We start from the raw sequence: 25497 nt of genomic DNA, 5'->3' as shown, positions 1-25497 counted from the left end.
AATGGGTGTAAAGCTTTACTGCAAGGATTAAAGCAGACCTTAGAGATTGAGTGGGATTTTCACAGCCCCTGGCACCCCTCCTCTTCTAGAAAGGTAGAGCGAATGAATGGTGAAATTAAGAAACAACTAACAAAACTTGTGCTGGAAACTAAGGCTTTTTGGGTAAAATGCTTACCCCTTGCACTGTTAAACATATGGATGCAGCCCAGAACTGATGTAGGAATTTCTCCTTTTGAAATGCTCTATGGTATGCCCTATGACTCGGAATTGCCACTTGATCACCCTCAATTCTAATTAAGACTTGGAAAGAGACTTTTTTAACACCACGATGGGGAAGGCCCCTATGTTGTTTTGCTTACCACAGAAACGGCTATTCAAACTGCGCAGAAAGGATGGACGCATGCCAGCCGTGTGAAAGGACCAGTCCGGGAAGGTAAATGGGAGGCAGTTCCAGGCCCTGACGACTTGAAGCTGACACTAAGACGGACTCGATAAGTATTGTGTATTATCTGTGTATCGTGGGAAGGGGAGGAGGCCCTGTTTCAAAGGCTCCCTAGTAGGTTCCCCTGAAGAACACTGCTGCTGCCAAGAAGAACCAATACCTTGTAGTTCGCTGCAACCGAACTGACAAGCGAGGCAGAGAAGTGAAAACGGTGGGGGACTGAGGGGCCAACAATTTAGATGGGCTCCGACCACCTCCTACGATACATGGGAGTCAGTATCATCGTTTTGGTCAGCTATGGGTCTGCGCATCCCCACCAGCCTTTTAAATGGAGCTTAATCAGATGGGAGGATCAATTCATCATCCAGCAAACAACGACAGCGGGTGCTCCCAGTTTCTGCATCACATTATGTGACCTGGCGTCAGTGCAGCCATGCTTTAACCAATCAGGATTTTATTTCTGCCCAAGTTCTAACCCAGGAAAGGGATACTGTAATTACCCGAACGTGTATTATTGTGCATACTGGGGGTGTGAAACCATTGCTACGGACTGGACACTCGGGGCTGGTCGGCATAAATTCTTACAAGTGGGATATGGGCCACAAGGTTGTAACTGACAAGTGGATCCCCGTTACAGGTGGCAAGGGCATGGTATAGGGTATACAGGAACCTTCCATGGAAATAAAGAAATTTGCAAGGTTCTATATATAAATATAACAAACTTGGACGATACTAGCTGGGTACTAGGAAAATGTCAGATTTTACGAACACGGAACAGATAGGGGAGGACTCATACTGATAAAAAGGAGGATGCTGATAGGCCCCAGGCAGTAGGAACAAATGAGGTATTGTCAGAAAATGTCCAGGGAATCCAGCCTGTGGAAAATACTACAGTGGCAACCCTCAGCAGCCCTACAAGCTCAGGTAAAGCCAAGAGTGATAACATAGCTGAGAATAACATATGGGGGGGTCATGAATGCTAGCTACCAATTATTAAACAAAACAAACCCAAATGTAACAAAACACTGTTGATTATGCTTTAGTATAAGGCCTTCATATTATGATGCTATTGGGGATCCTGGGGAGCCCACCCGCACAAACAAGAACAGCCCTCTACATTGCAGTTGGGGAAAAGACATAAGGGTAACACTAACACAAGTCACTGGAGGTGGTAGGTGTGTGGGCACGGTTCCTAGTGGGAAGTGTCACCTATGTAACACCATGGAGAATGGAAAACAATCAACCGAGTGGCTAATCCCAGCCAACAACGCTAGGTGGGTTTGTTCGTGAGTGGGCGTAACTCCTTGTCTATCACTAAAACTCTTTAATGCGTCTCGTGATTTTTGTATACAGGTGATAATTATACTAAGGATTCTATACCACCCTGAGGATTGTATGTATACCCAGCACACAGTGGCAAGTTATCATCTGGAAAGACGGGAACCATTCACGGCTCTAACTTTGGCCACCCTAATAATCCTGGGAGGAGCTGGAGTGGGGACCAGGGTAGCCTCATTGGTTAAACAAAATCAAGAATTTACTTCCTTACGCGTTGCTGTGGACGAGGACCTGACACAAATTGAACAATCCATCTCGGCCCTGGAAAATCTATCAGGTCACTTTCAGAGGTAGTGTTACAAAATCGTAGGGGATTAGATTTGGTATTTTTCAACAGGACGGGCTGTTTGCAGCCCTGAAAGAGGAATGCTGTGTATGCTGATCACACTGGAATGGTAAGAGATACAATGGCAAGACCCAGAGAAGGGTTGGAAAAAAGGAAACGGGAGAATGAAGCCCGACAGAGCTGGTACGAATCTTGGTTTAATTATTCACCTTGGCTTACTACTTTATTATCAACAATAGCAGGACCTTTGTTGTTATTAATAATAGCACTAACTTTTGGACCATGTATTTTTAATAAATTGATTGCGATTGTAAAGGGATGTTTAGAAGCGGCACATCTAATGCTCATACATGCCAAATACGAGCCAATAAGTGCCAACAAAGGAATCAAGGAAACATTAGTTCTTAGTAGCCAGGCATTGCAGAGATTCAATGAACAAAATGAGTAACTAAAAGAAAAAGGAGGGATTGTAATACACAATAAATGTTTGTTCATTGTCTTTTGTATTATAAAAACAAGGAGTTCTGTTTGAGGAATGGGAGTTGTGAAAACTCCCTGCTGAAGTAAGGAGCTGTATAATGCTTTGCTAGACGCTATGAAAATTCTTTTGCTTAATGTAACAAAATCGAGAACCCCCTCCCCTTCTCTCCTTCTGCATCTCAGTAGCCTCTTTTGTTAAAAAACCACTGCTGCAAAGTTCATGGAACCATCTCCTGATAAGTTGTTAAACTAGTGTATCAACATCTTGCCTTCCTGTCTCACGCTGGGCCAACATGACCAAATAAAGAAAGAAGTTGAGCCACAACGCGGAGGAAGACTACGGCCTTCATCTTCACGACCACCAGAGGGACAGAGACGACCCCCTAGCAACAGTGCGCGCAGTCGCAGAATATACCAGGATGTGCTGCGTAATCCCAGAATTACCAAGATATAAAAAGGGACCCTGGCGGGGGTGAGGTGCGCGCCGTTGGCGGAGCCGAGACTCCCCGGCCGCCCAGCGCTGTTTTGCTTGCTGTTGCTTACTCAAGAAATTCCTTTCTATTATTAATGCAATGCTCTCTGAAAATTAATTAAGGGGGCAATTTATAACATCCAGCACAGCACCCCAAGCTGAGGGACCTGTCCCCCCACACCTCAGCAGCTCTGCCATCAATGTCCCAGCCCTGTGACAGCAGGCGGGGATCCAGCTCCTCCTGCCTGTGCCCCAGGCTGAGGGCATTGGGGCACATCTGGGCTGCAGCACCTCAGCTGTGGCACAAGGGCCAAACTCAGGCTTGTCCCAGACCTTGTGCCAAGAGCCTGGGCATGAAGAGGCTTCCCTTCACAGCAGAGACAAGCTGCCGTGGATGGCAGATGGGCACAAATGGATGACTTAAGGGGTCCCAAGAAGGGCAAGGCCTGGTGTTCCTGAGGCCAGAAGGAAACAGGCCTGGGCTGTGCTGCCCTGACAGCAGAGGGCCTTTGTGGTGTTGGTGCAGCCCTGAGGGCCCGTGCTGGAGCTGGGGCTGATCTCCAGGCAGGAGAAGGGGCTGCTGATTTCCCTTGATTTCCTCCATTTCCATTAATGATCCTGGAGCTGAGAAAAGGAGCTCACCTGCAGCTGCCCATGTTATTCACACCTAAACTGAGTGCAGAGGAATCCCAGGTCCCGTGGGTTTGTGGCAGGCATGGGAGGGATCTGAGTCCCATTCCAGCCCCAGGACAAAAACCCAGCATGAGATGCCTCGAGCGACTCTGCTGAATGCTTTCCTTAAGCAGGGGGTTAAAGGAGCTACTTCTATGACCTTATCTGGGTATCCCACCATCAGCTGATGTGAGAAGAGGTGATTGGTACAGATAATTGTTTTTGTGCTAGAAGAAATGATCCTGCTGTCAAGAAGTGTGTGTGCCAGGTGAGGGAGGGAAGCCCAGGGATCCCTTCAAGCTGTTTGCCAGCAGATTCCCCAGGGCCATGTGCAGGGAGCCTGGTGGGGGGCAGAGCAAGGGAGGCCTTGGGCTGGGCCTCTGCTGCTGAGCTGGGCCAGGCTCCTGGGCCCAAGGGGAGCTCCTGGCAAGCGGGCAGCGCTGCAGAGAGACAGCTCTGCCCAGGAGCAGCTCCTCTGCACAGCGCAGCAGGGCTGGGGGCACTGCCTGCAGAGACACAGTGCTTAAAGGCAGGCAGCAGTGGCAGGATGCACGGAGCTCCCTGCGGGAGAAGACCTCCCAGCCCTGCACCCGGTAAGTCTGTGGCTGGAGGCAGGAGAAGCCGGGGGTGCAGGCAGGGGTGTCCAGGGCTGTGGTGCAGAGCAGGGTCCCTGCTGTGCCCCAGGGGCTGTGTGGCGGGGCAGGGCCTCTGCCGCCTGCCAGGCTCAGCACTCAGCCTGCCCGGGGAGCTGCCCAGGGCGAATTTCAAAGGGAACTCTCATATTTCCTTAGCCTCTGCTTTCAGTTTTCTCTTCTTTTAGCTCACTGGGAATAGAAATAGAAGCTGTTATTTCCAAGAAGAGACTGAGACTTACTCGACAGAAGAAGGAAGGTTACAAGGACCCCCAGCAAGTCCCTTTCCTGCCCCTCAGCCCATAGAAAGCTCCACAACCTCTTGCACGGTGTCATCAGTGTCTGTGTGCCCTGGGCTCTAGGACGTGCCCCCAGCGAGCTGCCCCTGGGCAGAGCCCTGCTGCCAGGAGGTGTCTGCAGGGCACAGCTGAGCACCCAGCTCTGATGGGATGGGATGGGGGCTGTGAGCTGCAGGCAGGAGGCGTGGGGACAGAGACCCAGCTGCAGGCAGGGACAGCTGCAGGCAGCAGAGCCATGGGCAGGGAATGGCAGCACAGTGGGAACATAGTCTGGTACCTCCTTTTCTGACCTCAAGCCCACAGGAGTCAGGATGTCTCATAACCTTATGAGTGGAACCTCCGGCAGAGCTGACTCCTGAGTTCCTTTCAGTCCCTCCCTGGCCTTGCCTCCCCTGGCAGAAGCCCTGGGCTGTTTCTCTAAGTTCCTTCATCTGCTGTTGCTGTTCTTGTTTTATGGCTTGCTGCAGCTCTGGCTTTCAGCTGCAGCTCAAGCACTGACTTCCACCTCACAGATGTGTCCATAGGAGGAAGGTGCCCAAAGTTCCCCTTAAAACCTGTGGTGCTCAGGGCAGTGCAGTTTATGGGGCAGGAAAAATCTGAATCGTCTTACAGGCAGTTCCTGAAGCCACAGTAATTGGGCACCTCTCCGTGGGCCAGTGGACTGAGCCCTCAAGGACTCTGGCTGAGACGAGGGTAGATGGACAGACTGGACCAACCGGAGCTCAAGCAAGGGAGCAGAAAAAAGGTCTCAGAAAGAGGAAAATCACTGTGCGGGGTTTCAGAGAGAAGTGGAGCAGGTTTTTATCAAAGATGTCTTTCCTAATTATCATTGTCTTTTATTTTCCTGGGATTGTTCCCCTTTGTCCAGGAGGATCAGATGTCCAACAGCAGCTCCATCACCGAGTTCCTCCTCCTGCCATTTGCAGACACACGGGAGCTGCAGCTCCTGCACTTCGTGCTCTTCCTGGGCATCTACCTGGCTGCCCTCCTGGGCAACAGCCTCATCCTCACCACCATAGCCTGTGACCACCGCCTCCACACCCCCATGTACTTCTTCCTCCTCAACCTCGCCCTCCTCGACCTGGGCTGCATCTCCAGCACTGTCCCCAAAGCCATGGCCAATTCCCTCTGGGACACCAGGGCCATTTCCTACTCAGGATGTGTTGCACAGGTCTTTCTGTTTCTTTTCTTGATATCAGCAGAGTTTTCTCTTCTCACCGTCATGTCCTATGACCGCTACGTTGCCATCTGCAAGCCCCTGCACTATGGGAGCCTCCTGGGCAGCAGAGCTTGTGCCCAGATGGCAGCAGCTGCCTGGGGCAGTGGGGCTCTCTATGCTCTGCTGCACACTGCCAATACATTTTCCCTGCCCATCTGCAGAGGAAATGCTGTGGACCAGTTCTTCTGTGAAGTCCCCCCGATCCTCAAGCTCTCCTGCTCACAGTCCTACCTCAGGCATGTTTGGGTACTTATGATTGGTGTCCCTTTAGCATCCATGTGCTTTTTTTTCATTCTTTTTTCCTATGTGCAGGTCTTCAGGGCCGTGCTGAGGATGCCCTCTGAGCAGGGCCGGCACAAAGCCTTCTCCACATGCCTCCCTCACCTGTTTGTGGTCTCCCTGTTTGTCATCACTGGACTTTTTGCCTACATGAAGCCCTCCTCAATCTCCTTCCCAGCCCAGGACCTGATGGTGTCATTTCTGTACTCAGTGATGCCTCCAGCAGTGAACCCCCTCATGTACAGCATGAGGAACCAGGAGCTCAAGTGTGCCATTAGGAATATGATTTCAGTGATGTTTCTGAAAAGTGATAAATTACTGCTTTTTCTCCACAAATGACTTCCTGGGTACTTGTTTCATGATCATTATTGTAACATTTATCTTAGTTGTCATTCCCATTAATTAGTTTATTAGTGTTTTTTTTTTTAATATATATATCTACCGTACGTTGAGGAATGAAACTGCTTTTTCACTACTCTCTCTTATCATCTGCTTAATAAAACAGGATCTCCCCAACAGACTGCCTGAAATCCTGCTTCTTCTTTCAAAGCTGATGCCAATAACATGGCTGAGCAGTGTGGTGGTTTCACACCAATGGGCAGCTGAGCTCCAGCACATCACACTCATCACACTTTCACCCCCTCCTCAAAGGAGTAGCCGAAGAAAACAGAGTGGAAAGGGCTCCTTTTTTTTTATTATTTTTTTGAAGATACAGGTAGAAGACTTAGCATTTGCAGTCTTGGGCAAAACAGATTCAGTGTAGGGAGATTAAGATCACTTGCTGAGATTTAACTAACTGACTGGAGCAGTGAGAAACTAAAAACAAAAAGTTTCTCACTCTTATCTCTCCCAGCTGCTGTTGTGTAGCAGCTTATTTTTACTCTTTCTTAAATATGTTTTCACAGAAATGCCAATGCCATCACTTATTGGCTTGATTCTTCTGATTGGCTGGATTCTTGTCACAGAAGCCACCCCTATGGCACCCTGCTACATAAACCTTACCAAGTTAACTCACTACAGGAGGGATACAAATTTAATCAGAAGGTTGGAGCAACTCTTGCATGAAGAGAGGTTGAGAGAGCTGTGGATGTTCAGCCTGGAGAAGAGAAGTCTCTGGGGTGACCTCATTGCAGCTTTTCTTTTTTTTCCTTTCTTTTTTTTTTTTTTTTGAAAAAAAAAAAAACTTAAAGGGGCCTCAGGGAAATGGGGCTTCTCACACTTAGTATTTTTGTTTTGTTTGGGGAGTGTTTTGCATTTATTTTGCTGTCCTATGTGCAGATCCTCAGGATCTGTTGCTCATATTCCTACCTCAGGAGTGTTTGGGTACTTATGATTGGTTTCTCTTTAGCATCTATGAGTTTAATTGTCATTCTTTTCTCCTGTGTTCATGGACGGCACAAAGCCTTCTCCACGTGCCTCCCTCACCTGGCCGTGGTCTCCCTGTTTTTCAGCACTGCCTTTTTTGCCTACTTGAAGCCCCCCTACATCTCCTCCCCATCCCTGGATCTCGTGGTGACAGTTTTGTACTCGGTGGTTCCTCCAGCCATGAACCCCCTCATCTACAGCATGAGGAACCAGGAGCTCAAGGATGCACTGCAGAAACTCATGAGTGGGTGTACATCAGAAGTAACGTACTGCCTGTCTTCTCCGGAATAGCACTGCTAATATAATTCATGATAAAAAGCTTGTCTTTTGTTCTTTGGTGGTTTTGGTTTGTTATTAATGAGGACAACAATGTTTTCCATATAAATTGTCATTATTGATCCTACTCACGTATTTAAACAAAACAAAGGAACCTGCAGTGAAGAGTGTGTCTGAGATGCTTTTTCTGAGAATTTTGCTGGGGGTTCCAGGGTAATGCCCATGGGTGGAAATGAAGAGGAATATAGAGACCCACCATAGCAGCACTGCCAGGAAGCAGCAGGGTTTTGTCTGTCCAGAGCTACTTTCATCCCGCTTCTACAATCCCCTTCTGAGTCTTTTCTGTTGGCATAAGCCTGATTGTTCCTGTAGCTTGGTCACAGTACTGCTGTGTGGCAATCCTGTGACCACAGGCAGGGACTGGCAACGGGCATTTTTGTGGCACAGCTGGCCTCTAGAACAGCATTTCCATCCCATAAAGTGATTCTGCTCAGGGTAGTGCCTGGCGGCTCAGGTCTTCCTTCACAGTTGCTGTCAAGAACATTGCAGTCCAGAAATGGACTCCAAGAGGGACCTGGCTTTGCCTGTTTCTCCATGGGCTCAGGGTGAAGTGATCAGAGCCCCAGCTGGGTGTTTGAGGGCATGGGCACTCCCTCAGGTGTTGCTTGTTGGTGTCCAGCACTCAGGCAGATGGTGAGGAGGCTCCAATTAACCTGCCTGTGGCACTACAGCATGTGCTGGGGCTGGTGGCAGGTGAGCAGATTTTGGAAGGAATCAGGAGAGCCCAGGGGAGCTGCAGGGACAGTGTGTCCCAGGGGGTCGGGTCAGCAGTGAATGGAGCCCACAGCGCATGAGCCTCTTCCCGGTGGAGTCCCCCTGCGATCAAGTGTTAAATCTGGATGTGAGCAGGACAAGAAGAGCCCCGTGACCCAGGGGACATAGGAGGATCAGGGAAAGAAGTCTGGTGAGCGAATGTGGAATGGGAATAGTGGAATGCCATAGGGTGCAGCACCCAAACACTTCTCATGGCACTGCAAAGAAGGCAGGCTGAGGAGCTCCAGGACCAGGGCTCTCAGCCCAGCTCAGAGAGGTGGTTTATTCCTCTGCAGCGGGACACAGAATGGCTCAGTCAGAAGTCCAGATGTGCCTGGTACAGTTGAGGCTTCAGCATGCACATCGTGTACATGTGCTGAGGTGAACCTGAGGCTGCACAAATGCCCTCAGCCAGGGTCCATTCCTCATGCCGTGGAGAATGAGGGCTGGTCAGCCTCACCTCAGTCCCTGCGAAGGTGATGGGGCAAGCTTTTCCACAGCCACCTCCAGGCACTTGAAGGACAAAAACAGGATTGATGAACCCATAGAGGAAGGGAAGGAAAGGGAAGCAAAGGGAAGAGAAGGTGCTTACTTGTCTTTAGCAAGGCCTTTGGCTTTGTCTCAGAGAATTCTTATAGCCAGAATGGTGCTATGTGGATTTAACAAATTGGTGAGGCCGTGGGTGTGCCAGTTTGCTGGACAATCAGGCCCAGATATCATCCATGACACATAGTGCTGTCAGCCAGTTCTTAGCATCATCCCTCAGCAATCAGCACTTGGGGCAGCACTGCTGGATGTCGTTATTGACTCTCTGAATTACCGGATGGAGCACACTTTCAGATCTTTTCTGGATGGTGTCAAGCTCAGAGGAGCCCTTGATCAATCTTATCTATTTAGTCTGCCTTGATCAGAAGAGTTGAAGAAAATAAAAATCAGAAGTCTCTTGGAACATTTATTTGTTTATTGTGATTCAATGTCCTGTCTTTCAGAGAGCTCTCTGAAGACATAGCAGGCAGAGGAAGAAGAAAAGAGAGAGAGGTAGAGGCAGAGATACATCTTGTGTTCCTATGACCACAGTAGATCCTGAAAAGAATGATTCCATATTTGAAGCAGTAGTAGAAAATTTACTTTATAAACTAAGGGTAGAAAATATCCTTGATAAGCTTACTTTTTTTTTTTATCTCCCCAGGCCCTGGCACACAATGACGGTGCCGGGTGAATAAGTTGAGGTCTGTGGTGCCTCAGAAACTTAACAACGAGTAGGAAGCCTCTGGTCAGCTCAATCTCTGGAGCTGACAGGCCAGCAGCAGTAACATGGCTGGGGACAAGGCCTGTGAGGTGACTGCTTCCTGAAGCAGCTGATGTGTCAGCCCTTGCCTCCTGGCTGACATCTGTGCTTTTCAGCTCACACCTGCCAGCATCCCTGATAAGGCAGCAGAAGGCACCTGCTTGGCACACTGATTGTGAGATGCCCTCTGTCTGAGAGCCTGGCAGGCCCCAAGCAGGAAGAGGCCTTGGGTGTGGGTTTTTAGATCCCTTCTGCCTGAGCACATGGTGGGACAGCAATGGGCACACAACTCGGTCACATCTACATGAGAAGCTGGAAGGCTAGCAGCAGGCATGTGGCTTTGAAGATCCTGGTGAGGATTCTCTGGTGGTGGGAAATAGCAGGAGAGAGTCCAAAGTGGGATAAAGTGCTGCTTGGAAGGTGAAGAGTGGGCATGGGGAAGAGGAAATGTCACCGAAAGGGTAGTGCTGTGCTGCCTCACATCACCAAGAAGGAGTCTGTGGTCAGCCCATGCCACTGTGTTTCAAAGAACAGCCAGGGAGGGTGGGCAGATATCAGTGAAAGTAAGGAAATGCCAGGGTGAGAGCAAAGTGGAGAAGTGAAGTGGGTGCCTAGAGCCTGCAGGGAGAATAGGGCAAGAATTGGACAGTGCAGGACAGCCTGTGGTGGAGAAGAGTGTACTGACAAGGCTGGAAGGCCCCAGCAGCACCATGGTCTTTGTCCCTTTGGCTATGGCAGTTGTCTCTGCTACTGAGGCTCACGAGGACACATGCTGTGCTCATGACACTAGGGCCTTGTTGCCTCCTTGCAACCCAGTGGGGAGGCCAGCAGGTGTCATAGCATTGTCCTTCACACAACATCACACACCCCACATCCCACTGCCCCAGGAAGAGCCCTGAGCCATGGGTGAGGGACAGGACCTCCCTGCCCAGGGGCTGGGGGCCAGGGCTTGGCCTTTCTGCTTCACCAAACAAACCAAGGCCTTTACTCAGCGTCAGAGTCTCATGCCCAGTGCCTTTGTCTACCTGCAATCATGGCCTCCAATTGTGTGCTCTAACAAGTCCATGGGGAGGCTTTGTCAGTAATGACCCTCACTGGGGCCCATTAATACTCCCAGACACTTCAAAGTTTCCTTCTGACTTGAACTTCTCCTGCAGTTGCATCATTCTCTCCTCACTACCTGAGGTTTATGGACTCAGCACCAAGTGCACCATGGGGCTCATTACCATTCAGCCATTTTCATCTGGTCTTCCAGACTTATACAGTTAATTAGTGAGGTTTCAAGAATGCAATTAAATAGGAAGATTTCAATGACCACTTTACAGAAAGCATTTTCTTTATTTAAGATTAGTTTCCATTAGTTTTATGTTTTCCAAAGAAGTGCTAGCATCATTCTCTAGTTGTCATGGATCCAATGTGCGTCCAAAGGAGGTCTATATAGCTGAAATATTTGTTTTCAGTATTTATAAAATATATATGAAAAAGAAACAAACACCACCAAAATGAAAAGAAATAAACAGAAACCAGAGCCCACAATGGTGAGCCAACTCCAAGTTGCCTCCAACGAGGTGCACCATCCACAAGGGATGACTGTACAAGAAATTTTTGACAGAGAGAGATAGGAAATGGTAAAAGAGAAATATAGAGTTGACTGCAGGGATGATGAGAGGGACTACTGAAATACAGGCAAGTTCAACCTCCCCAAAATCCCTAGGAGCAACTGGGTATATGAGAAGCATTTGAATGACCAAAGAGCAAGAGCAAGTGGAGGGGAACTCTGCAGAAGAGCAGAAAATGCACACGTCCACACACTCTGCTGGAAAGGTGACTTCCAGCATGGGCTGTTTCATAAGGTCAGGTGGAAATACCTCAAAGACTGAGGAGATGAAGTGCAGTGCATAAGAGAAATTCTGGCAATGTCAGTACAGGGGAAGATCAGTGTTTGTCTCCCACTGTAACACGCATCCTGAAATATGATAATTTTGATGTCATGGGACACCTCTCACATTGTATTAGAACTGTTCAGCTATTTCAGCTGACTGTAATGTGCTGATTGAGGTGAAATGTTTGAAATGCTTTAAAAACATGCAGGTAACATTCAGACCTTAAGCAATAAAATGATAATTTTCTGTCCTGCATGGAGCCCTGATGCCACAAAACCCTCCCTGCCCAGGACTGCTCATGCCACCCCTCACTCCTGGCACAGAGAAAATCTGTGACTTCTGACATCTCCTGCCTGTTAGAGCAGAAAAACCAGAGCTAAAATTGTTCCCTGAAATGATCCATCTTTGAATGGGTAAATTTGTGCCAATCATACCTGTACTGGTATGGCCTTTCTTGGTGGAAATATTCACATTTTCTGTCTGTGTAGTGAGATATATATTTGTATAGCCCCAGCTGTAACCCTTCCTGGGAGTTGGCTACAAAACGACTGTTATTTGGTTGCTAGTTGTGTGTGATTTTTCCTGTGCATTGCATTCTGTGTTCCATGGCAATTGTCCCTGTTGCGGTCAGTAAGAGCTTGACCCAGCCCTGAATGCGTGGTGCCTTGGCAGCACGGCTGTGGGACCATCTGTGGGGCAGTGGGGCGATAAGGTCTCCATATTGGGGACTACCACTCCAAGAGTGCAAGTTCCCTTCCAATTCTCAGGCAAGACCTTACGGGCTGTATCATTGCATAGCCAATACCACCCTTTTCCTTCTGGAACCGTCCAGCTGGTTGAATTTGCCCAGCCGCTAGTCGTACTAATATCAATTGTTCAATTACAAGATGTCTGATTTCCCACATAAGTAGTATCCATATTTATACAATGCTGTTTTCCTATACCCTTAGGCGGGTTACACCTTTGTACACATACATAATAGGATTCTAACGGCATGAAGCTACTCACTTCTAGTTCCAAAACTTCTTAATATTTTCGACCCCAAGATGTGTTTTCCCACAAATTAGTCCAAGATAAGTTTGTAGGCAACGGAATCCCGATTAACGATACACCCTTATTCCCATGCTGTGGCAGATGGGTGCATACCCAACAGTTCGTCTTATTAGTTACTTGAGAAATTGTTTGTATTAAGGTCAGGTGTAAGTTCTCATCCCAAGTTGCCCACCCCGAATCCGAGAACCGCACCCCTGCAATCATTAGGATCTGGAAAACCGTAATTTTGTTGGTCCAATTGGAGTGGTGGTCCATATCCTCGCCGGGGCCTTCTTCACCCTTGAATTGTGGATCCAAGCTGCTTGCTTCTTAATCTTAATGGCGGTGTGTGTTGTCAGTAATACTTGGTATGGTCCCATCCACTTTCCTTCCATTTTTCCTGTAGGGGTTGTCCTGAAAAAGTCTTTATATATATATAATTCCCGAGCTTAAAGGGGTGGATTGGTTGATCCAACCCTCTAGCCCTGGTCCCTAAAACAAATTTATGTACTTTATTTAATTGTTTCTGAAGTTCAGTTATATAAGCATATAAATATTCTGATCCTAACTGCGTTAGGTCCTCTCCACTAAATAGAAATTGCTATGGCCTTCCATATAAGATTTTGAAGGGACTCAAATTCCCTTTTATGCTAGGTTTAACTCTAATTCCAAGTAATGCTAAAGGGAGGGATTGAGGCCATGACAAATTAGCTTCTTATCCAATTTTAGCTATTTATTGTTTAATTAAATGGTTCATTTTTTCTACCTGTCCACTTGCCTGTGGTCTATAAGGAGTATGCAGTTGCCAATCTATCTTTAGAATCTTACTTATCTGTTGTACCACTTGCGCACAAAAATGTGAACCTCTATCAGAAGACATTGCTACTAGAATCCCAAAGCATGGTATTATTTCATTTAACAAGACTTTAACCACTTCTCTTGCTTTGTTTGTTCGACAGGGAAAGGCTTCAGGCCTTCCTGAAAACGTGTCAGTCAGAACCAGTAAATAATGATACCCCCCTTTTCTAGGGAGTTCTGAAAAATCAATTTGCCACTGTTGCCCCGAATAATTTCCTTTTCCGATTATTCCAAATTTTATTCTATTCTTGGTATTGGGGTTATTGTGTAAGCAAATGCTACATTGTTGAGTTACTTGTTTTATCATATCGTCCCACTAATGTCTGATCAGGCTCTTATGCAGCGTGCCAGCTCCCCAGTGCGTTTTATTGTGTTCTGTAAGAACTATGGGCCATGTCAAACTAGAGGGTATTACTATGTGGTTATCTTTTAAATATACTCATCCATCTGGTTTCATTTTACCTTTCAACTCTTCAATTAATTTTAAGTCTTCTTTTGTATAATTTGGATATAGTTTGGATTTTACCGTCTGGTATCAAAGACAATGCCTTCACCTCAGTTATTTCAGCTGCCTGCTTAGCCTCTGCCAATCGATTTCCAATTTCAAAATCGGTGTTCCCCTTTTGGTGTCCCTGACAATGCATGATAGCTACCTTTTCTGGTTGTTTTACAGCCTCTAACAATTTTAAAATTTCTTCAGCATACTTTGTGTTTTCACTGAGCGGTCAGCAATCCATGTTCTTTCCAAATTGCTCCATGAGCATGTACCACGCCGAATGTATATTTAGAATCTGTCCAAATATTTACCCTTTTTCCCGCTGCCAGTTCCAATGCTCTCGTGAGAGCAACTATCTCCGCCTTTTGAGCTGATGTTCCAGGGGGTAAAGGCTTAGACTCGATTACCTGCTGAGTAGTTGTTATAGCATATCCAGCTTTACGTTGTCTTTGCATAACAAAACTGCTCCCATCCGTGAACCAAGTTTCTTCCGCATCTTCCATGGGCTCCTCCTTAAGGTCTGGTCGGCTGGAATACACAGTCTCTATAGTTTTTAAACAATCGTGAATCACAGGTTGTGCCGGAGCATCACTAAGAAAAGAGGCTAGATTCACAATATTAGTTATCACAATTTCCACGTTGTCCTGTTCTACCAATATTGCTTGATATTTCAAAATCATCAATTCTTGTTTAAGTTGTTTAAAGACTTTTTGTGCTTCTCCAGTCCAGACTAACTTTGACTGGTTAATCTTTATCAATTCACATAGAGGCTTTACCAATAGTCCATAATTATAAATCCAAAGGCGACACCAACCTGTCATTCCTAAAAAGGTTTGTAGCTCCTTTACCATTTGAGGTTCTGGAGTCTGGCAAATGACTTCCTTATGTTCAGTTCCTAGTTCTCGTTGTCCTTCCGAAATTTCAAATCCCAGATAGGTCACACTTTGTTGAGCCAGCTGGACTTTCTGTCAAGAGACTTGATATCCATTTAAACCCAGAAAATTAAGACGACTTATAGTCCATTGAATACAACTCCCTTTAGTCTCGGTAGCTATTAAGAGATCATCTACATATTGTAACAAAGCCCCTTCAGTGTCCGGAGGCATCCATGTTTCGAGTTCCCTTGCTAATTGGTTTCCAAAAATAGTGGGGCTATTCTTGAATCCTTGAGGTAGTAATGTCCACGTAAGCTGCATCTTTCTGCCTGAATCGGGATTTTCCCATTCAAAGGCGAATAGGTTTTGGCTTTCTGTGGCTAAGCCTAGGCAGAAGAAGGCATCTTTTAAATCCAGTACGGTAAACCAGACTTGACTATTCTTTAATTTAGTCAGCAAAGTATAAGGGTTTGCCACTACTGGATGTATATCCTCAGTGATTTTATTTATGGCCCTCAAATCCTGAACTAGCCTATAGCTTTTTCATCTGCCTTTTTAATTGGCAATATGGGTGTATTGTATTCTGATTCGCATTCAATCAATAATCCATACTGTAAAAAATTATTAATTATCTCTTTAATTCCTTTCCTATCTTCTATCCTCAAAGGATATTACTTAACCTTAACGGGTTTCTCTCCTGGCTTTAATTTAATAATTATTAAGGTCACATTTTTACCTCTTTCAGGGGTTTCAGTAGCCTAAACTCCTGGACATACTTGATCTGTGATCTCTAAAGGTATTTCACTTTTAGGGTCAGTTTGTATTAGTGCCAAGCTTAACACATTTGTTAGTTGTTCTTCTCCTGTTCTTAATTCCATTTCCCTTTTTCAAAGACAATTTCTGCTCCTACTTGCTCTAATAAATCTCTACCTAAGAGTGCCCATGAGGAGTTAGGCATATATAAAAATCTGTGTATGCCCCATTGTTTCCCTAACTTGTACTTCAAAGGTTCACAAAAATAAGCCTTTTCGGTTACACCTTGTCCTGGTTTCAGTTAGAACAGAATTAATTTTCTTCCTAGTAGCTGGTGGAATGCTGTGTTTTGGCTTAGGATGAGAAGAGTGCTGATAACACCCCGATGTTTTAATTGTTGCAGAGCAGTGCTTATACCAAGCCAAGGACATCTCAGCCTTTCGCTCTGTCCTGCCAACAGGCAGGCTGGGGGTGCAGTAAGAGCTGGGAGGGGACAGACCCAGGACAGGTGACCCAAACTAGCCAAAGGGGTATTCCATACCATCTGACGTCATGCTAAACAATAGATAGGAGTGGCTAGCCGGGGGAGGGGGCCGGACTGCTCGGGGTTAGGCTGGGCATCGGTCAGCGGGTGGTGAGCAACTGCATTGTGCATCACTTGTTTGTACATATTATTAGTAGTAGTACTATTATCATCATTGTATTATTATTATTATTATTATTTTGTCTTATTAAACTGTCTTTATCTCAACTCACAGGCTTCACTTTCCATTTCTCTCCCCCGTCCCAGAGAGGGAGGGGGAGGGTGAGCGAACAGCTGCGTGGTGTTTAGCTGCCGGCCGGGTTAAACCACGACACACCTTTTACCCTAACATAATAATTCTGTGAAGGCATTAATGCTTGATTTAGAACTGAATACGTTGCCCCATATCAATAAGAAATTTCACTTCCATTCCTTCCCTAGCTTCATTATAACCAGTGGAGGATCCGCTAGGGTAGATTCCCCAGGTCCCCGTTATTCCTGTTGAAATCAGGGGTCGATTACCCTAGGAAAAGGCTGTTGTCGACGGGAGGAAGACACAGACGCTCAATATGAGTGAACAGTGAACTTCAACTTTAATGGATAGCTCAGTCGCCTTTTATCTATTCCGAAACTCGTAAACATTCTTAAACTAAACTTAGGATTGGCTAACACTTTCCCGCGCTATGCAGTTGCTACCGTCCTGCCCCAGGGGGTCTATCCAATCACCTAAGGGCATCGTGTTCTTGATCCTGATTGGCTCTCAGCCACCTGCGTACGTGCCCAGATCCATGTAAGCTAAGTACGGTACTTTATTAGCTTATTGCCTGCCAATTGCCCCACATTCACATGTCCCACCTCACTTAACCATTCCTCAACAATTCCCCCGTTTTTATTTTGCTCAACAAACACCTTCTGTGTGAGTTGCTCAAGTTTTTTAGTTAGGCAGTTAAAGATTACATATGCAGCAATGATAATCAATATAACTATAAGTAGAAACCGAAGTCCCTCTTTAACTAACTGAACAGAATGAGCTCTGTCCAGACTGATTAGCCCAGGTGACCCATATATTCTGCTGAGGGTCAATTTTCCCTAAGATGGCATTACCATGTCCAGCCATTATTATAACTGATAACATAACCAAAGTCCCTTGCTTCATTAATTCAGCCATGGTCGCTGTTATCCTTTCTTGGTGACTTTTCTTCAAGGGCTGGTTTTACATCAGATGTCAAATACATAACATAACACAACTATACAACTTAACCCTAATAACACTACAATTACTGTAAGCACTCAATGGCAACACAATTAATAGTAAGCAACAACTCAATAGTAACACACCCAAACCCAATCACTTGATGGTGATTAAAGGCTGCTCTTGATAGTCATCGAGGTGCCACAGCCCATGTCACCGTCAGAATAACTATCAGGAACCTCTTCCTGGTCGTCCTCGGCGCGTGCAGACTCCAAAGCTGCTTCAGTCCGCTTTGCAGTGATCCACCGGGCACCCACTTCCGGCACCACTTCAAAACAGTACGTTCCCTTAAGTTTCTCCAAGTGGCTACTTCACACAATGACTAATTTCCTATGATTTCAGCCTGTACTATGGCAATAAATGCGCTCTCACTAACACAGTACACAGCACACTTGCACACTCAGATCACACTTGTACACCCAGAGCACACTTGCACACCCAGAGGCCTCTGGCACATCTCACTCTCAATCATACCACAACCTCAATCATACCACAAGAATATAATTTAGAATGATAAGCAAACAAACAAGTATTGCCTCTCATTGTGTTCCTCGTGAAGTGACTTGCAACACTTTGTTTTAAAACCTTACCCTTACATAAATACTTTCAACACAAAACACCTGGACATTTAAGAATAACACATCTTGAATTGTTCTTCGGGGTTGCAATGGGGGAGCTATCCATTCCAATACCACAGTTTCCACTCCCGTCTCCCCCGTTTTTATTTTTTGCTGTGTGATAGCACCCATCAAGTATTGCGGACCACACAGAATAGTAAGATCGAGTGGCCTGTCGGGTATGCATCGATGTGTGACACGCGTTGTAATCAATGATGCAATTTGTTGTAATATTTCTGACTGTTTTTCTGATAATGTTACCTTTGTGGCAGGGTCGGTTCCTTTTAATAATGGCCGAAGGGAATTCAACAGTTCATTTGGAATTCCGACCACTGGCCTAATCCATTGTAAATCTCCTAGCAGTTTTTGATCATCATTGAGGGTTTTGATGTTCGATTGGATGGTAAGTTTCTGAGGCTGAATAGTGGAATCTGTAATTTTCCACCCCAAGTACTTCCAGGGGCTTGTCTCCTGAATTTTTTCTGGTGCAATTACCAGTCCCATTTGTTTAAGAGCAGCTGCCAGAGCATTTTCCTGTTGCAGGGAAAATATCTCCTTCTGGGCTAGCAAAATATCGTCCATGTAATGGTAAATTATCGTTTTGGGCCATGCGCGGCAAATTGGTTGAAGTGCCGCATCGACATAGAGCTGACATAAAGCAGGTGAATTACGCATGCCCTGAGGTAATACAGTCCACTCAAATCTCTGACAAGGCCCTTCACAGTTTATGGCAGGGAGTGTAAAAGCAAACCTCTGTTTATCATTTTCATGTAATGCAATTGTAAAAAAGCAGTCTTTAAGATCTACAATTAACAATTTCCACCCTTCTGGTATCATAGCAGGATTAGGTAACCCAGGTTGCAGTGCTCCCATAGCACACATTTGACTATTAACTGCTCGTAAGTCGTGTAGCAAACGGTATTTCCCTGATTTTTTGGGAATCACAAAAACCGGAGTATTCCAAGGGCTTGTTGACAGTCTCAGATGCCCTTGTTGATACTGTTCCTGTACTAATTTATGAGCATGTAAAAGACTTTCCCGTTTTAGTGGCCACTGTTCAACCCACACAGGTTCATCAGTTTTCCATTTAAGTGGGATTGGGAAAGTCCGAGCAATGGCCACACCTAAAAATTTTGATGATCTGTCGTGAGAACCGCTCCCATTTGGGCAAGGATATCTCGCCCTATTAACGCTTGTACTCCCTCAGGCAGTGATAAGATGGATACACTGCAATTTACCAACTTATCACCTATTGTCCATTGCAGCACTGGTGATCAACGAGCAAGAATCATACCTCCTACTCCTGATACTGTGGCACTAGACTCAAATGTAGGCCAATGTGACGGCCAACCTTTTGTGCTAATTATCGATACATCAGCACCAGTATCCAACAATGCCTCAATTTGTATTTTCTCATCCTTTAAGCACACAGCGACCTTTTGTCGGGGTCTTTGACGCATACCAAATGTCAATAGCACCACTTTTCCTGTGGAGCCAAATGCTCCCTGTCCTCGATACTTTCCAGATTCTGGTGCTAACGATTCAGCAAGATGAGGCAATGGGATTAATTGTGCTATTTTTGTGCCCTGCGGCACATGAATTGGAGGGAACATTGCAGAAACCATAACTTGTATTTCCCCAAGGTAGTCCTTATCAATAAGTCCAATTAATATTTGTAATCCATTCACAGTGGCAGACGATCTCCCTATTAATAGAGCTCCCACAGGTTCACCATTAATAATAATTGGTCCAAAAACTCCTGTCCTTACCCTGGTGGGTCTCGAATCCAATAAAGTCACATCGACTACTGTTGCCCAATCCAGGCCGAGGCTCCCTCTGGTGGCTGGTCGGAGAAAAGGGGAGTCGCTGCAGATGGTGCCGGTGCTGTTGCTGCCGTTGTCGCAAAAGCTGCTTTTTGTGTCGTCGCGGGGCGGCTCTTCCCGCTGCTCCGGCCGTTTCCCGACGCACCTCGTCGGCATGCCGAAGTGCTATGAGTATTTGATTGACAGTTCTGGCACCACACTGATTCTGTTTTACACTCCCGTCTGATGTGTCCCGCAATACCACACCGAAAACAACGGCGCTGCGGTGCCGATCCTCGGCCATTAGAACGTCCTCCGGGGGTTTGCAAAGGTGCAAGGGCGGCAGGCACTTTAGACTGCTCGTTCATGTTGTCACCTAATTGTTTTACTGCTTTTACTAACATAGCCTGTGGACCTACAGGTACCTGAGACATTCTTTCCAATCCTTCCTCTATTGTCCAAGTACTCGGCAATGTAGCTAATATACTTCGAGTTGAAGGGTTACAATTTTGGAGTGCACATTGCTTTAATATAGTGCCTTTAAGATAATCGGGAACTCCTGCGGCTTGTATTGCATTTGCTACTCGATCGATAAACAACCCGAATGGTTCCTCCCTACCCTGTAAATTGGATTTAAATGGATTTGTCGAAAATGAATTTGTTCCCGATTCCCCACCCACCCTTTCTCCATTCTCTAATTGTGCGGGTGGGGCTGTCGGTGGCTGTGAAGGTTCTTCTTCCCCTGATACGGGTACAGACGTTTCCCAGCCACCCGAGGTCCCCTGTGGAATTATAACTGTTCTATATGATGGTGGAGAGGGGTAAGACTGTTCCTCAGCTCTTTGTTGAGTAGAGGAAGCAGCAGAAGTCCCCCCATTCTGACTGGATGATCCTAATTGCTCTGTTATGGCAGCAGCTATTTTTTGTTCAGCTTGGTGTGTTGCTAATGCATTAGTTACCGCCCTCCACAGCTTCGTTAATTTTCTCGCCACCTTGTTATCACTAATCACCTCATCAAATAGTTTGTCCCCGAACTTCCTCCACTCTGCTTGTTCAAACACCGTATCAGGATTTAAAAAACAACCCTTAGCTACCCCACAAGCTAATAACTCTGGCAATTCCTTTTTACAATGTATACCCTGTGTGCCCCGCTTTTCTAAAAAGCATTTGAGCAAATCATACGCCGCTTGCCTCTCCATACCTTTATATGCGTCGGTACCGTTGCAGCCTTTGCAAGACCTCGGCGGCGCTTTCCGGCGGGACCCTCTATGGGCTCGTCCCGGGTGCGAGGACTCTCTTTCCGAGCTGCGGGTGCGGGGATTTCAAGTTTTCGTCCCTTTCACCTTTCAGGCCTCGGGTGCGGAGATTCAACAATTTTTAATCCTTTTCACCTCCTGAGCTGCGTTGCAGGACCGGTCCCCGTATCCCGTCCAACCGTGGCTCGCAGGTTCAACTCCAGCCGAGTCCCTGTTCCCGTTCAGATCGGTCCCTGTTCGGGCGCCATTTGTTGTCGACGGGAGGAAGACACAGACGCTCAATATGAGTGAACAGTGAACTTCAACTTTAATGGATAGCTCAGTCGCCTTTTATCTATTCCGAAACTCGTAAACATTCTTAAACTAAACTTAGGATTGGCTAACACTTTCCCGCGCTATGCAGTTGCTACCGTCCTGCCCCAGGGGGTCTATCCAATCGCCTAAGGGCATCGTGTTCTTGATCCTGATTGGCTCTCAACCACCTGCGTACGTGCCCAGATCCATGTAAGCTAAGTACGGTACTTTATTAGCTTATTGCCTGCCAATTGCCCCACATTCACATGTCCCACCTCACTTAACCATTCCTCAACAAAAGGCTAGTCAATTTGTCCTCCGAAGCCAGGTCCAAACCGTTTTGTTTTAGTTATTTATTTATTTATTTATTTTCATTACATTTCAGAGTTGGTCCAAAAATTCCATAGGGGTTTCTTTTAGACCTTGTTGGAAGCATATTCTCAATTCCCAATTCATCCAGGTTTTAGTATTTACTTAACCGTTCATAATTTTCAGGATGATTCGGGTCTTAGTGGGGGTCGGTCAGGGGAACGTAATTGTCCACAGTTCCCTGAGCGGTCCCATCGGCAATCTGAGCTCACACATGAACTCAGGTTGTTTTAAGAGTTAACTGCTTTTCTGTTTCTGTGACAACTCTCTCGGACTCATCATGGTCCCTTTGCCCCAAAGGGCTAACACCCATGATTTTAAGATCTCTGCCTCGGGCAGAGGCAGAACTATTAACATTCCTACATCCTCTTTCCCTGCTCATTCAACTTCAAACACCTTCAACACTTTCAACAACCCTTTTAACACTTCCTTTATCTTTCTCCAGCCTGTACTTCTCTAATGCCATCATCAAAGGCTCAGTCAGGGGCCAACTTAATTCCGTACCTTTTCCCACCAAGATGCTGAAACATCAGTATACAACATTTCATCCTGTTCTGCTTCTCAAAAAACAACATTAACTGCAGCAAAATATTATAGTTTAAAGTTCCATTTAGGGGCCACTTTTCTCCACATTCCAGCTTATAAAGCGGCCACCACTGATTACGATATTTTATCAATGTTTTCCTGTTCACACTTCCACCGGCAGATCCTCCAATATCCTTCCAGTGACTTAAAACACATCCTAACACACTTTTCTTTAAAATTTCACTGCTTGTTTGCCCCCCCAGTTTCCAGTTTACACTTTCAGAATACACGTTACTTACAAAAGCGTATCACAAAACGTATCACTCACAAAAATACGGGCACGCAATATCTTTCAGTAGCGATGTCACAAAACTACTATTACCAGCAATATTGCCAAAATCACAATAACAATAGTCAGAGTCAAATTCCACATGCGATAAGTCAGAAAACCAAACTGTGTAACACCGTAACGATATCTTTCTTATAACAATGCCACGAACCTACTATTACCACCAGGAAAATAGCCAAAATCGCACTAACAATAACCAGAGTTAAATACCATACTCCATGAGTCAGAAAACCGAAATAGACAACGCAATTCCAGATGGACCTTAAAGCGAGCTCCTTCCTTAAGGTCCCCAAACATATACTTATGGTGCTAACCACAAAGTATATACCACACACTGCCTCGCAGAAGATCACCTTCTGACTTACAGACAGTTCCAGATGACCGGTCTACCAGAAAACCAAACCAGAATAAAGAATATACTCACTTACAATGATGGGGTCCTTGTCTGCCTCCGCAGTGATCCAGTGAGTCGAGGAGTCCCTCCGGGAAATCCCGGGGGTACCCTAGGGAGTCCGGTTCCCAGCGGGTCCGGCGGTCCGGCAGAGAGGTTGTCCCATCTGGGGTGCCAAATTGATTCAAAGATTGAAGCCGAAATTCCTTTAAGTGGTATATTCTTTATTGCAGCGCTGGATGCACGGGGGATCTCTCCACCTATCGTGCATACCCAAAGTGGAAAGCAGTCTTGAATTTATACAATCAATCTATCAATATTCTACAAGCGCCTATGCATATTCATTACCTATCCCCACCTTCCCTCGCTTCTCATGCTAATTAGCCTTTTGGCACCTTGCGCCTGCGCAGAGCCTTCCAAGAATTGTGGGCAGGGGTCTTTGGGAGGAAGACCCCAAGTCTTCCTCACAGTGTACTTTTCACCTTTGGTCAGGAATCTGCTGAATTGGCATGTTTCTTAATTGCAAGAGCTGGTTGTTGCTAATTCTCCCGTTTGTTGTATCTTTATAATGAATTCCAATGTCCAGTTTTGAGATTTATAGTCCTTACGTTTGTTTCTCTGTCTGTCTGCCGCTTCCTTATCATGAGTTCCAGTGTCTTGTTTCGAGATATACAGTCCATGTCTGGGGATTGTCCTTGCCTCCCCAATGCCTCCCCAATACCTCCTTAATCAGAAGAGCCGCATCCTCTGTTTCTTTCGTCACCCCCCTCCCAGGATTTGCCACCATCCCTTGGCTAGGGAACAGCCCAGAGGTTCCCAGCACACGGCTTAGGCCTGGCACTGATTATCCTAGGCACGGACCCAGGATATTCCCCCATCTCTCTGCTCGCCCTCTCCACTCAGGCCGCAGGGCCTTGCTGGCTTGTGCCCGTGCTAGCAGTGTTGCATGTTGGCACGAAGCAGATGAGCTTTTTTCCCAAGAAGGGATGAGGCACAAAGCCTTCGTCCTGTCAGCCCCATCTCACAGTCACAGCCAGGCCCAAGGCTGCCAGGCTGTCCCCGTGCCTGTGGCAGTGTGCCGCTCTGTCAAGCCACGAGGAGCATGGCAGGAGCACCCAGCCCTATTGCTTCTGCAATGAAATGTCCGCCTTTCTGCCCCTGCCGGGCTTCTCGTGCACTGGACACCACAAAGGAAAGGGAAGACGAGGTGCTGAGGCACAGGGAGCGAGCAACGCAACACCGGGGCCGGGCAGGGGGGCCCCGGGCAGGGGGGCCCCGGGCACACCGGCCAGGTCCCCCCCTCAGCCCCGGCCCGCCCAGCACCCCTAAGATGGCGGCGCCCACCCCGCCTGCTCAGGCGGTCGCACGGTTGCCATGGCAGCGAGCCCCAGCCAGCCGGAACAGGGCGGGGCTCCCTTTGACTGGCGGCTCTGGCAGCCAATCGGAGCCCAGCCTGGGGAGAGGCGAGCCCTGAGGGAGGAGCGGGAGGGAGGAGGGGGAGCGCTTGTGCCTGGCTGTGACTGTGAGATGGGGCTGACAGGACGAAGGCTTTGTGCCTCATCCCTTCTTGGGAGAAAAGTTCATCTGCTTCGTGCCAACATGCAACACTGCTAGGGCCTCATGATGAAATGTGGCCTTCTGTCTTACATACCCTTGGATAAGCACAAGTCCAAGAGAAACAGAGTGCTGATCTTGCAAAAGAATGGTGTTGAGAGAGGGTTTGAAGGGTAAACCTTGAGACTCGGGTCTGGGAGATACGAGAATGGGGGGAGGCTTTTTTGAGATAACTGCTGACTATTGCACGAGACACAACTTTCTGACATTCGGCCCAGAGCCTCCTAAATCAGGAGAGGGGGGAAGCTGAAGAACGACCGAAGGACAAAGCCTGGGAGGAAGACTACGAGCCTTCGGTACGGGCGACCCCCAGAGGTGTAATACACAATAAATGTTTGTTCATAGTCCTTTGTATTATAAAAACAAGGAGTTCCGTTTGAGGAGCGGGAGTTGCGAAAGCTCCCTGCTGAAGTAAGGAGCTGTATAATGCTTGGCTAGGCACTATGAAAATTGTTTTGCTTAATGTAACAAAAAAGAGAACCCCCTCCCCTTCTCTCCTTCTGCATCTCAGTTGTCTCTTTTGTTCAAAGACCCTGCTGCAAAGCTCACGGAACCATCTCCTGATAAGTTGCTAAACTAGTGTATCAACATCCTGCCTTCCTGTCTCACGCTGGGCCAACATGACCAAATAAAGAAAGAAGTTGAACCACAACGCTGAGGAAGACTACGGCCTTCATCTTCACGACCACCAGAGGGACAGAGACGACCCCCTAGCAACAGTGCGCGCAGTCGCAGAACATACCAGGA

At 46.8% G+C, this 25497-nt stretch overlaps 1 protein-coding gene and 2 long non-coding RNA genes across 3 annotated transcripts in view; 2 read left to right on the top strand and 1 right to left on the bottom strand.

The window, feature by feature from the left end:
- The window catches only part of LOC311429255, a 9149-nt gene extending 6030 nt beyond the window's left edge, over positions 1 to 3119 (top strand). Inside the window, exon 2 of the long non-coding RNA XR_014688205.1 lies at positions 1796 to 3119. This is a non-coding gene — a long non-coding RNA (uncharacterized lncRNA). The remainder of the gene's footprint in view (positions 1 to 1795) is intronic.
- Positions 2245 to 25497, bottom strand: LOC311429256. Its single transcript, XR_014688206.1, has 2 exons — positions 25283 to 25497; positions 2245 to 2752 (listed from the first exon to the last, which is right to left on the bottom strand). It is a non-coding gene; the product is annotated as an uncharacterized lncRNA (long non-coding RNA).
- LOC311429254 (olfactory receptor 14A16-like) lies at positions 3848 to 7775 on the top strand (the record flags this gene model as incomplete). Its single annotated transcript, XM_084540354.1, has 3 exons — positions 3848 to 3958; positions 5490 to 6250; positions 7571 to 7775. Exons 2-3 carry the CDS (start codon positions 5499 to 5501, stop codon positions 7773 to 7775), a joined length of 957 nt encoding a protein of 318 aa, XP_084396480.1. The 5' UTR covers positions 3848 to 3958; positions 5490 to 5498.

This window comes from Aythya ferina (assembly GCF_964211825.1).
Source record: "Aythya ferina genome assembly, contig: HAP1_SCAFFOLD_464, whole genome shotgun sequence".
Classification (NCBI taxonomy): domain Eukaryota; kingdom Metazoa; phylum Chordata; class Aves; order Anseriformes; family Anatidae; genus Aythya; species Aythya ferina.
The sequence above is the reverse complement of the archived record's forward strand: the minus strand, read 5'-3'. Positions and strand labels throughout refer to the sequence as shown.